The 12,852-nt window shown below is 41.5% G+C and overlaps 2 protein-coding genes across 2 annotated transcripts; both read left to right on the top strand.

Moving 5' to 3' along the window:
- Positions 1-405: 405 nt before the first annotated feature.
- Positions 406-4,019, top strand: cited1 (Cbp/p300-interacting transactivator, with Glu/Asp-rich carboxy-terminal domain, 1). The gene is made up of 2 exons (XM_063186992.1): positions 406-683; positions 1,977-4,019. Exons 1-2 carry the CDS (start codon positions 642-644, stop codon positions 2,490-2,492), a joined length of 558 nt encoding a protein of 185 aa, XP_063043062.1. The 5' UTR covers positions 406-641; the 3' UTR covers positions 2,493-4,019.
- Positions 4,020-7,646: 3,627 nt separating this feature from the next.
- On the top strand, positions 7,647-12,553 carry rps4x (ribosomal protein S4 X-linked). The gene is made up of 7 exons (XM_063187460.1): positions 7,647-7,722; positions 8,318-8,395; positions 8,511-8,691; positions 9,482-9,579; positions 10,255-10,426; positions 10,638-10,795; positions 12,378-12,553. Exons 1-7 carry the CDS (start codon positions 7,720-7,722, stop codon positions 12,477-12,479), a joined length of 792 nt encoding a protein of 263 aa, XP_063043530.1. The 5' UTR covers positions 7,647-7,719; the 3' UTR covers positions 12,480-12,553.
- The last annotated feature ends 299 nt before the right edge of the window (positions 12,554-12,852 follow it).

Below are 12,852 nucleotides of genomic sequence, written 5' to 3'. Positions count from 1 at the left end.
GCATAGGGCCTGAGTAGAGGGTTTTGGGTAAAGTGGACATTGTTCTATACAGGACCTCAAAAAAGAAAGCAGTTTCACAGAACAACTCAACCCAGACATGTAGTTTATTATACAATGGTAGTGGGGGAAAAAAGCCTAAGCCAGGAACATTATTTTGCACTGAGACATTTGTGGAAAATGTAAGTCTTAAGAAATCAGAATAAACTTAAACATCCTGCTTTCTTAAGTTTGGGATGCTTACTGTCCACATTATTTAACATTATTTATTCTCGCGTATGATCATATAAAGTGGTTTTGCTAAACAAAGCCTGAGGGGTGGTACTATTTCAGAAGGTGTCAACCCAGACGGTCAAGTCACCATCATCGTCGGACCGCACGAACTGAGGAGCGTAGGCTATTGTCAACGTCTAGACTCTGGTTCTGGCTTTTAAAAAACCTTCAGTGAAGAATCTTGTAACATTTATTCGTGCCTACAGCAACGCATTTACACGAAACAACGGGTGATATACGATGTTCTGTTTGTAATTTTGCGCACCATGCGCAAACTGCTGCGCTCGAGTTCTCTTTCCGAATTAATTATTTAAGTAGAGCGCGTGGTATTTGGATAATATTAACCTTCAGGGTTTACCGACATCGGATGCATGGTCAAAGATTCTTTTCATTCATGGACCGTCTCTGAGGAGGTAAGTCGGCTTGGTGTAACTTTTCTGTTAGATGTGGTTCAGCATTGAACAAATAGTTAATCTCTGCAGTGTAGTAGTCGGTCATGAGATATAATTTACAGGTTACACAAAACGTCAGGGTCAGTTATCATGACCAAAATCAAAAGTACAAAACGCTATAGGCCTACACTCTGATGTGCGTGGACAGAAATGTAATGCCTTAAGTAGCTTGAGAGCACAAACAAACCATTGGCTGGACTTCCATGGCTTCTCTTTTGGGTTGGTTGTGTTATCCTTGATTTTTTTTAAAAAAATGTTTAATTTGACAAGTCATTGTTAAGCACATGCTATTTATAGATGATGCTTCAAAAGGAGGAGTAATATCATGGGATGCAGCATAACAATGTGACTCCATGAGGGCTACTCCGGCCAAAAACAACAGTTACATCTTTCTCAACAAAAGAGGCTGTGTGTGTCAGTGATGGAGTTCAGAGGTTGGGTCCCATTAAGTGATTGCCCTCTCTTCGGCACCCAAAGATCTATTGTGCATGATTGTTTTACTGACACAAACTAAGCTCAACACATAGATAAGATTTCCTGGGGCACAACAACTGTTGAATGACCGGTGGTTGCTTATCGTGGTTGTGTGGATTATGATTGGCAGAGTAACAATACAGGGCAGCTGTGGTTTAATGATTAGGGTTGCAGGTTCTAATCCCACGCTTAGATCTCCCTGTACTGCCATCGACATTGAGCAAGGCACCTAACCCCACATTTCTCCAGGGGCTGTAACCAAGTAGCCTACCTAATCTAAAAGGTTGGTCAAGGCCAAATTGATTGTTTAGATTCAGCAATATACCCTAAATACATGGGTGAGTGATAGAGTGCCTAAACAGAGGATTTCCGGTCAAATTTATAACACTAGTTGAGTCAGGGGAGTTAGTTCTCCCCTACCTCCATGAGGGATTTCCCCTAATGGCATGCCAATGTCTGGCCCCACGGCCTCCCTTCTGACCGGCTGTTGGCCTTGCACGGGTGAGGCATGCAATTTTGCTGTGCACGCTAGAGGTGTTGCATGGTATGCTGTGTATCCCAATGGCAATGGGACTTTCTCAGGATGCACTGAGAGGTTATAAAGGATCTGGTGAGGGACAGTAAGTTCTCCAGATTGTGCTCCGCTTTTCCGCACTAGAGGTCTGCCAAGATGATGAGGCCTATTTGCCTGGTTCATGAATTTGCACGGTGGATTTATTATAATTACATTTTTGAATTACAACATGCTGCCAATGACGCCCTTTTTCATCCAACCCAAAGGTGTCTCCTGGAGATGACATGAACTTCGAATTCCCCTACTGCAGCATGAAAGACTCGGACCCGGTCAACATTCGACACTTTCCCAGTGCTGGAAACACCAGCTCACCCCAGTTTCCCCCCTCACGCTCATCACCTCTCCGCAGCGGGGCCACTGCCACAGGGAAAGCTGCAGCACCACCTCCTCCCTCATGCCTACAGTCTGGTCCACACCTGCTGGCCAGCATGCAGCTCCAGAAACTCAACAGCCATTACCAGAGTCTGGTCGGTGCAACAACAGGGGCAGCTGGCGCGTCTCCGAGGGGGTATGAGATGCTTCCGCTGGGGAGGCAGGGCTCTGCTGTCCCTAGAGCGAGCCAGGTGACTCCTGGGATTGTGGACCCCATGCCAGTGGATGAGGAAGTGCTGATGTCACTGGCTATGGAGTTCGGCCTGGACCAGGCAAATAAGGAGCTACCTGAACTTTGGCTGGGACAGAATGAGTTTGATTTCATCTCTGATGAGCCAGGTGGATGCTGACACTTTGCTTGTGCGCACGTACCCACACATGAGGGACTGCACATTGTCAAAGTGTTATATCTGTGTTGGAGGTGGATGGAGCACACATATTTACAGCTTGAACTTTTAAGTCACAAAACTGTTGTTGTGAGATGTTATATGGTAAATTGCTTTTGTGTTCATCTGTTTGCATGGAGATTATATGATATGATAACACATCAGTGTTAATTTCGTCAGCTTTTTTAAAATTTAGTCTTAGTCACAATGACGAAAATCATTTTTAGTCTTAGTCATATTTAGTCATTGCCTTCCCAATTTAGTCAAATTAGTTGAGATTTGGTACTTTCTACATAACATGTCAATGTTCAATACTTGGTTAGGACCGTCTTAATCTGTCTTAATCACTGCCCTGATGCATTTAACATTGACGTCAATGGCAGGGGCTTAAATTCTAAATAACCAGTAATAAAACCCCATTCATTTTCAATGGTTTCAACGCCTGCGTTACTCGATTTTCGCACTCTGGAACCCATTATTCAAAAACATCGTTTTGTGCCACGTTTCTGGTGGGTTTCATATGGTTAGTCCAGGGGAACGTTGTCACTGGCATAGAAAATCATTCCCGTATAGCCAGCCCCTTAAACTGGGGAGTTAGCACCAAAACATGGCATGGAAATCTACAGGGTATATTGAAGAGTGAAGTGTGGGTCACCAGATCAAACAAACAAAAACAGCTGACAGCAAAGCATCAAGGATCTGGGCTCCACAAGTACAGACAGAGGAGGGAGTTCGCATAAATACACCCCGGGGCACTGAATGGAGGATACCATTACGCACAAGGAGAAAGGTTGATTGAGTTTGAAATGTCCTCCAGGGTTTGTTTTTTTTCGGTCAGACAGAGGTGGCTCCCCAGTTTGAAGCTGGGCAGGGTGGCTGGACAGGGTTCCCCTTTTAAGATTTGACACATTGGTAGTATGTCTTGGAAAGGAGATGGCAACCAAAAAGACAGACTCATGCAATGAAATCGTTCATAAAAATATAATTTCTGCTTCTTTCACAAAGGGGTTTGAATCAACATATGAATGAATGAACATATGAATACATGTCTGTATTTAAAAGCGATATTAAATTACTGATTTGACCCATTGAAATGGATTACATTTCACTGATTAAAAGGTTACATGTATTAACAAAAACTGTAAAATAAAAAAGAACAATGTCTGCACACATCCTTTTGTTCATTTAACAGCTGAGTGTAGTGTGCAGACATTTTTTGTCTTGGTACACATAACACACATGACATTATCTCTGTTACGGAAATGTTATACACTATGTTGACATCTGATTTTGGTGTGTGCCTTTCCATATACTTTTCATCCATCATGGATGATCCATGCATTGAAATATGCAACTGAAGTTATATTTGGTTAGTGTTTTAATGTCTTTATGTCTTTAATGTATTTATGTCTGAAATAGGCCACTTTACCATGCAATATATCATGCTGCCACCTTGTGGCTTTTTTGGACAATTTCTGTTAATTTACTGCATCTGAAGGTTGGTGAGGGTGATGAAAATAGTGGGGTCGTAGGCATGTGCATTTTTTCTCAGTCATTTCAAATTTGTGTTAAAGTTTGTTTTTCACTCCCAAGTTGAAGTTTAGGGTCTATAGAACAATTTGGGTTCGAGTGTCAAACACACAGATAACAAAATGGCCTGCGGGGGGCGCTCTAAAATATATAAACTGCTATAACTTTTTATTAGTTTAACCAAATTTAACATATGAGGTATGCATGGATTCAGCATTAAGAGGAGGAGCTGGTGAGCTAAGTATTTGGTTACCAGATTAAAGACACACTATGTCATAAACACACTTTTAGCCCATGAACAGCAAAATTCAGGGGTTTTTTTCAGATAAAGGGTGGAAATGCCCTCCAAGTTTCAATGAAACATCATTTATTGTTACAAGTTATTGTAAATTAAGCCTGGTATATCATTCATCTTGATTTGTTCAGAATATCCCTGAAGCACAAAGATACCTAGGATACCTACGCAAATATGGCTGCATAAAGCCTATGTGATATTTAGGACCCAACTTGCAACTTTGAGTTTATGAATTTAGGATCACGAGTATCAAATTTTTTCGATGAAGCCATATTCTATTCACACATAAAATCCCCCCAAAAAAAACGTTATATCTGGAAGAAAATAACAATAATAATAATAATAATAATAATAATAATAATAAGACTGCATTTCCGGAGAAACAATGCTGTTGGTATGCTTGCGGATTATGCACACACACACACACACACAGAGAGCTGTTGTATACACACACAGAAACACGAGGGAAAGAGATAGAGGTGTGTGTGTGTGTGATTCTGTGCGAGAGGGAGAGAGAGATGTGAGTGTGTGCGTGTGCGTGTGCGTGTGCGTGCATGTATGGAGATGCTTCAGATGCCTTTCAGCAATGGGTGGGTAGGGAGAGGTAAGGGTGGGATTTGAACCTGCAATCTCTGACAGACCAACACCCTACCCAGTAGGCCACTGCCACTTACTGACAGCAGAGGTCTAAAGTTCTACAAGGCTGCATGTGTGTGTGTGTGTGTATGACTGAAGATTCTAAAGGTGACAGTTTGGCAGTCAATAGCTGAGTAATATGTGCAGCCTTATTTTTACGCTGTCATATCTCCAAAAGTTTTGCAAGTTGTCAGACACACAAATGGCACAAGCCTGCTCTTCATGTCAAAGCTGAGATCACTTTTCTTGGCCAAATTGTTCAGTCAAAAAATGGACATATTCAGGCCTATGCGCTCAGCTGTTCACACATTTTTTTGTAAGTGAATGGGGTCACATCATAGGGATTTTAAAACTGCTCTCTCTGAAACATTTTTAAGAGTTGGCTTATGATCTTCACACAGTTTGTATTCAGAGCCAAGACCTCTCTGACAGTGCCTTTACCTAGTTGATACCTATAAAAACCCCAGGACAGGTCACCTCTCACTCTAACTGCCACAGTTTGTGACATCATCATCTTGACCATTCTACCATTCATTTCAATGAGGGGGAAAACAGAGAGAAAACTGAGGAAAAACAAGACTGATGAACGAAATGAAAGGGGTAGGCCAGCGAAAAATACTCCACCTGAGACCTTTTTCGAGCCGTTCTTTTTGGCACTCGAACCGTATCTCTATCTCGAACGCTGCAACGATTCAAAGCTGCCGTACTAATGAATGGCGATTCTCATATGCCGAGGGTGAATGGAAAAATGTAGAATAATAATAAACTGTTGATGAACAATTAGGCCAAATATGCTTTCCCGCAAGCATACTAAAGAAACTGTTGGAGAACTATTAGTATTCTTGCTGGGGGCAAGCAGAGGCCTTTGGCAAGCATACTAAATAATACTATAGGACTATTTCATACATGGTAGACACAATCATCTGCTCTGGGAACTGTCCATTTGTTACCAGCGTAGTTGACAGGAATGAAAACCTTATTATCTGCATTTGCCAGAAATGCCTGCCAATCTGGTAACAAATGAACAGTTCCCAGATTTGGACTACACTACCAAAGCAATGCAGTTGCCAAAGATGTTTTCCAACTAGAGGTGAAGTGCAGCTGTACTAGTACTTGTACAAATAGACCTGCCAGATCTCGGTGCAAGTGCATGAAGGCAGAGTTAAAGTGCACACGTCTGTGCAAGTGCAATATACAATTTCTAAGACTGACCACTGACTGTTTTTGCATCTGTTCTCTGTCATAGTTATTGTACAGTGGAGTATTGGAATAAATGTTAGCCCTATGGTCTTCTGTTTACTTTTTGAATGCAAGAAAAAATGATGTTCCCCATAGTATTTATCATCATCATCATCATCATCATCATTATTACTATTATTATTATTATTATTATTATTATTATTATTATTATTATTATTATTATTATTGATTTACTTTCTTCCAGATATAAAGTTTTTAAGTTGTGAATGAAATGATGACTTGATTGAAAAAAGCTGGTACTCATGATCCTAAATTCATAAACTCAAAGTTGCAAGTTGGGTGCTAAATATCACATAGGCTTTATACAGCCATATTTGTGTATGTATCCTAAGTATCTGTGTGCTTCAGGTATATTCTGAACAAATCAAGTTAAGTGTTAAATAAATTGTAACAATAAATTATGTTTCATTGCAACTTGGAGGGCATTTCCACCCTTTATCTTAAAAAAGCCCGGATTTAGCTGTCCATTGACTAAAAGTGTGTTTATTACCTAGTGTGTCTTTAATCTGGTAACCAACTATTTAGCCCACCGGTTTCTCCTCTTCATGCTGAATCCATACATATATCATATGTTAAATTTGGTTTAACTAATGAAAAGTTATAGCAGTTTATATATTTTAGAGCGCCCCCCGCAGGCCATTTTGTTATCTGTGTGTTTGACACTCGAACTCAAATTGTTCTATAGACCCTAAACTTCAACTTGGAAGTGAAAACCAAACTTTAACATCAATTTGAAATGACTGAGCCTATTACGACCCCACTAAAATGCTTTCACTGCCTTGCAAACGTTTTAGTAGAATAGTGGCGGTCTACTATTAGTTGAACTCACAAATTAAAATGGACTTTTAAAAAAATCTAGAATGAATGAGTTGCCTAAATGACGTGGTGACTATTGCAGTAATTGTAAGTATTTTTTCATGTAAACACATTGACACAAGGTGAAGCTGATAGATTAAATTAGGCCTCCATATATTTGGATTCTTAATCCTAGAACATCTTCGCTATCTAGGCCAGGTGTGTTTCAACATTCAGATGGGACCTACTGATAAGAATAGAGTAATAGAATAGGCTATTTTTCTTTTTAAGAGCATTCCTTGATTTAGAAGCATTAAAAATGTAATGTAATTAAAGATAATAATGAATTAATTAAAAAGTAGAAAAAACTAGGCCTATGATTTGTTAGGAGAAGGGTGACTTTTGACCTCCTACAATATTCTGGTTTGAGCTTCTACTACATAAATGACTTCTGGTGTTTGGGCCAAGAACAGGTAATTAATTAAGTAATTAATTACGTGATTTTCGAGGTGCATGAAAAGCATGTTACCCATTGACAATGCCCCAATACCCCCATAAAAATCTCGCGTTTATTTAAACCTCCTGGTGGTGGCACAGTTTGTCCCTCCACTTCCGCCGTAGTTGCGCTTATCTTCTTTGAACAGGAAGTGAATAGTCCTTTCTGCATACTCCAACATGGTGAGTGGCCTTGTCCTGAAATCCTATGAAATGTAATCACAAGTAATCAACTGTTTCACGATATCTAAATCAACATTTCCTCAGTGAGTTTTGTTCATATACAAGTGGAGTGTATTTCCATTTGTATATTGAATCAAAATAAGCAACGATGTGGATAAAACGATTAATTCAAGACTGGGACTGGGAAGCTACCATTACCGAGCTAACCATACCAAGCTAGTCGATGTGGCCACCGGGTTATTTGATGCTGAGTTTTTACCCACTGCCTTGCCGCTTGCTTTGCCGACAATAACGTGCAAACTGCTGAAGGCTTAAGTGAAGTTTATACGTTGTGGGCATCTCTTTTGCTGTCAAAGGGCATACATTTGCTCTGTCTGACTTGAAGAACCTGGAATGCTTCCTAGGCCACGGTCTCCGTCAGAAGTTGGATAGGCTACCGCTACATGTTTCACTTTAGCGTACTGTAGCTGTGCATTAGCTCGTCAACCCTAGTTCTTCGCAACAATGTATAAATGGTCTCCTGAAATATTTCGGCGAAAGCGGAGGGACGTGAATACGCACCCCATCACATTTAACCCTCGTTGTTTTCTTTAAGGCCCGAGGACCCAAGAAGCACCTCAAGCGTGTGGCAGCGCCCAAGCATTGGATGCTTGATAAGCTGACCGGAGTATTTGTAAGTGAACCGTCCTCAGTTATTTAGAGTACATCGCCTACCATTGATTACAGCATTGGACCTATTGTAAGTAAGTGTTCTTGCTGTCAACTGACCGAAATCCATCCCATTTCAGGCTCCTCGTCCCTCCACTGGGCCACACAAGCTCAGGGAATGCCTGCCCCTCGTCATTTTCCTGAGGAACCGGCTGAAGTATGCTCTGACAGGAGATGAAGTCAAGAAGATCTGCATGCAGAGGTTCATCAAGATCGACGGCAAGGTCCGCACGGATATTACCTATCCTGCTGGATTCATGGGTGAGTTGTTGGAATATGTGAATGGCAATATGCGGTGTCTATGCTTCACAAACAAGTTCAGGATGAGTCGAGCACATGCTACAGGTGTGTAAACCGCGCTGGATAGTGTGGTTTAAATTCTGCTGTGTCAATGTGCTTGTTTCTATGTCAGTGGGTGCATCTTGTTGGGCTTAGCAGATTTGCTAAGGCATGTGTGAAGGTTTTATTTAACAGTTTGTGTGGTCAGTTGTATTCACCTGGAAGGCATGTTTGTGTATGGTGCGCAGAACAGCATGGGTAGCACAAAAATATTGTTCCACAAGTTTTGCTGACTGAAGAGGATTGTGCGTGGTGATGGGCACACTTGTGTAGTAGGATGAAGCACTTTGGCAGAGATTGATCCTCTGTGTTGGTGTGAGCTGCATGTAGCTATTCCACATCCCAAGTCTTGGTTACCTGGGCATTGTCTCCCAAACCTAATGGCAGTACTGTCGTAAATAGTAGAGGGTATTGGACATTGCTAGCACTGTTGACTCCAGATGCTGCAATGGAAGTGAATGTGGGCTTTCCTGTGGCATACATGGCAAGCCTCTGCAAGCCACATTCAATTGACCGGTAGTTTTGATGGAGATGGTGGTTTGTCAGTGTTAAATAGTCTTGTATGGAGTGGATGTTGACATGTTGTTTAACATAGAATAGGTACGTGGATATGGGAAAGTCATATTTTCTGGGAGTTAACTTGAAATCTAGGCAGCACATGGATTTGTATGAGAGTGATGGTATAATTGTGTGTGTGGTTGTCTTCTGACAGATGTCATCAGCATTGAGAAGACCGGTGAGCACTTCCGTCTGATCTACGATGTGAAGGGAAGGTTCACCGTCCACCGCATCACAAATGAGGAGTCCAAGGTGAGATCCAAATCTCTGGTGCTGATGGTGGCTTTCCATCCTGCCTGAGTCCATCAACTTTTTAACAATGTCCTGGGGTTCTTTCCATTTTCCTAACTCCTGTCCACCATTGTGCTTGTGGCCTGTCTTTGACGACAGAGGATAAATTCGTTGTCTTTCAAAAATGCAGTTGGAGGACATTTTTCTCTGTTGCTATCGGGATGCTTAATGGGGAAAAGTCCCCTATAAAATTGCTGTAGCTAGGCTGACAGCGGGGGAAACATGTTTTATTGTTGATCATTTTATCCATGGATGCGGACCATCAGCCATGTGCGAGGCCACACGCACATATTGAGGACGGGAGCTAGGATATTGGGAAGAATCCCTGATGTGGCATTTTCATTGTGCAGGGTGAAGTGGAGCGGTGTTCCATCTCTATTGCTTCACATTGAAGGATTAGATTAGACAAAGTGCATGTATATTGAAAGAATGGGAGTTTTAAGGATGTTTTTCTGATGGTGTGCTGATGCATTGCCATGACATGAATCAAGGTTCTATTTCGATGCAGGTCATTTCCTAACACCACGCCATCTCTCCCTTGCATGTCCAAAATCTTATTTGTGCTTTTAATAAAAATACTTGGAATATGTAAAGATATCATTTTAACATGTGGATGTGTTTCTCTATTCTCTGTAGTACAAGTTGTGCAAAGTGAGGAAGCTTATCATTGGCACCAAGGGCATCCCTCACCTGGTGACCCACGACGCCCGCACCATCCGTTACCCAGACCCCCTCATCAAGGTCAATGACACAGTCCGCATCGACCTGGCCACGGGGAAAATCACAGACTTCATCAAGTTTGACACTGGTGAGACATCGACCTTTAATATGTATACTGTTAGCAATGATGGCTGATTGTCCATGTTTGATGCTGGGTGTTATTTTAGATGTGCCGCTTTGCCAGCAGGTTGAAAAGACAGCTTGGGGCATTAACTTCATAAACATGCTCTGACTAAGCTCTGGTTACCTTCCACATGTTTATTCAGCTGTACTTGATCCTTGCCTCCTCTTTTTTGCAGGTAACATTTGCATGGTGACTGGTGGCGCTAACTTGGGGCGTATTGGCGTGATCGTCAACAGGGAGAGGCATCCTGGATCATTTGACGTTGTGCACGTCAAGGACAGCAGTGGCACCAGCTTTGCCACCAGGCTGTCCAACATCTTTGTGATTGGCAAGGTAAGAGGCCTCAGGGTAGGCCACAACATTAAGTGTGTGACTGGTAAATGGCACTCTGGAGATTTTCATTTTATACCGGGGCGCACTGAGTTGATGGTGCAGTATTTGTACACAATGGTTGTGAGGGACATGACTTAATTGCTGGTTAGATCGATGGAGTGATGTTTGGCCATATTAGTCTGCTACTTGGTTGAAACGCCTAGGCCTATACAGCTCTTTTCCTTTGCAAGAATCAGTGCCTGTCATAACTGATTTGTTGCAATATAGTATGTTGTATGTCTACCTATGGCACAGGCTGATGCAAAAAATCCCAGTTAGACTTTTACAGAAACTGTTTATGGATGTATGGCTGGACTTATAAAAATCCACGTCATGATGTATGGCTGGTTCTGTATCTAGCAATATTTGTGTGCTACAGAAAGCATGGTCCTCGTAGGCAAACAAATATAAATATATAAATTATACTACTTCATATATAGCAATACAATGTAACTGGAGTGCGGAGGAAAACTTTTCTTTTCAGCTTGCAAATTAACTGCTTGATCAGCTGTGTATTTGATACTCTTAAGGTCTGTTAAGAGTTGAAGAGCTGCATAATGTTGGCTAGGGGGTGGAAAAATCACTTTTGAAATTAATTTTGACATCGCATAGAATTCAGATGAATGCAGCAGTTTTGTAATCCAGTCCTTCACACTCCATCTGTCAAAAGTAACTGGCAAGTTTGGGAGTCTTGCTTCACTGGATTGCTCCCTGGCACTGGCTCCACTGCATAGGCCAATCCTACTGAAGTATTCATTGCATAGCCCCGCTGAAGAACTAGAAGAGATATCAGAGCTTGAATTTTGCTGACATTGTGTGTTGCTTTACGGATAATTATTTTCTGTCATGATGCACCATATAGATGGCTATCTAAAAGGTGTTTCTTTAAATGTAGGATTTCCACAGCAGGGTTTCACACATGCAAATGGATTAGAATGGTTGGAGTGTTGACACCATCAGAAATGGTGTAGTGTTTTTCAGCATGGCCTGAGAATGGACTTTCAAGCCAATTGTGACTTGGCAAACGTCAGATGCACGGTCATCTTGGTCCTGAATTCTTGAAGAAAGAAAAGAGAAGAATATTTCTAGTGAATGGCAGTTCTCTGCTTGGAATTGGGAATGTGTTACTATAAAAATGATTTGTACGGTACAGTTGCTGCCATTTGAAGATGTCCTCGGTGCTGCAGATGTTGTGGTCAAGTTAATGTTCTTGGAAATAAATTGATTTACCACTAATGGTATTTGCTGTGATGGGTCAGTTCTCACGCCACTGGATTGTAGAGGGGTGATGTTTGTGTTGCGAGTTAGAAAAATTAATCCCTCCTTATGGCATTAAGTTGACCTTGACTTGAATTGGGGTGGGGAACAGAAAATGACATTGTTTGGGTTTAGTCTTACTTGACCAAATATGATCACAAACATTTTATATTAGACTAAGCTTTGCATTCGGTTATGGTTCTACCGATGACTGTTGGTTCACACTTGCTGTACCTTCCTTTTGCTGTGAAATGGTCTGAGCATCTCCTGCTTTCTCTGTCTACAGGGCAACAAGCCATGGGTGTCCATTCCTCGTGGCAAGGGTATCCGTCTCACCATTGCCGAGGAGAGAGACAAGCGCCTGGCTACCAAGCAGACAACCAGCTAAATCCTAAATCTTTGGACTTACCAGCTATGACAACATCCGGCTTTTCAATAAACAGAAAAAAGTGGTATTTACAACTTTGGTGTCATGTATTATGTTCCTGCCTGCAGTGGCATGTTTGTTAAACCTTTTTTCCCCTGCAATATTTAGATTTTTTTTTTATATTTAGGTTTAGTCTCTAGATTAAAAAGTAGGCGCATTTATGTGGTTAAGGTCACTGGCGGGGGAAGTAAAGGCATTAAGGCCCATGCAATGGACAGATTGGAGGTTTGTCCTTAAATGAGATTTTAAAGGACCGGTTCAGTCAATTTCAATATGCTGTTATATTGCTCACGCTACCCTTGACTTGTCAGTACCCGGTGATGCCACATTTTTT

The sequence above is a fragment of the Engraulis encrasicolus genome, chromosome 21 (assembly GCF_034702125.1).
Source record: "Engraulis encrasicolus isolate BLACKSEA-1 chromosome 21, IST_EnEncr_1.0, whole genome shotgun sequence".
Lineage (NCBI taxonomy): Eukaryota > Metazoa > Chordata > Actinopteri > Clupeiformes > Engraulidae > Engraulis > Engraulis encrasicolus.
Note: the sequence above shows the minus strand (reverse complement) of the source record. Positions and strands in the feature narration are given on the sequence as shown.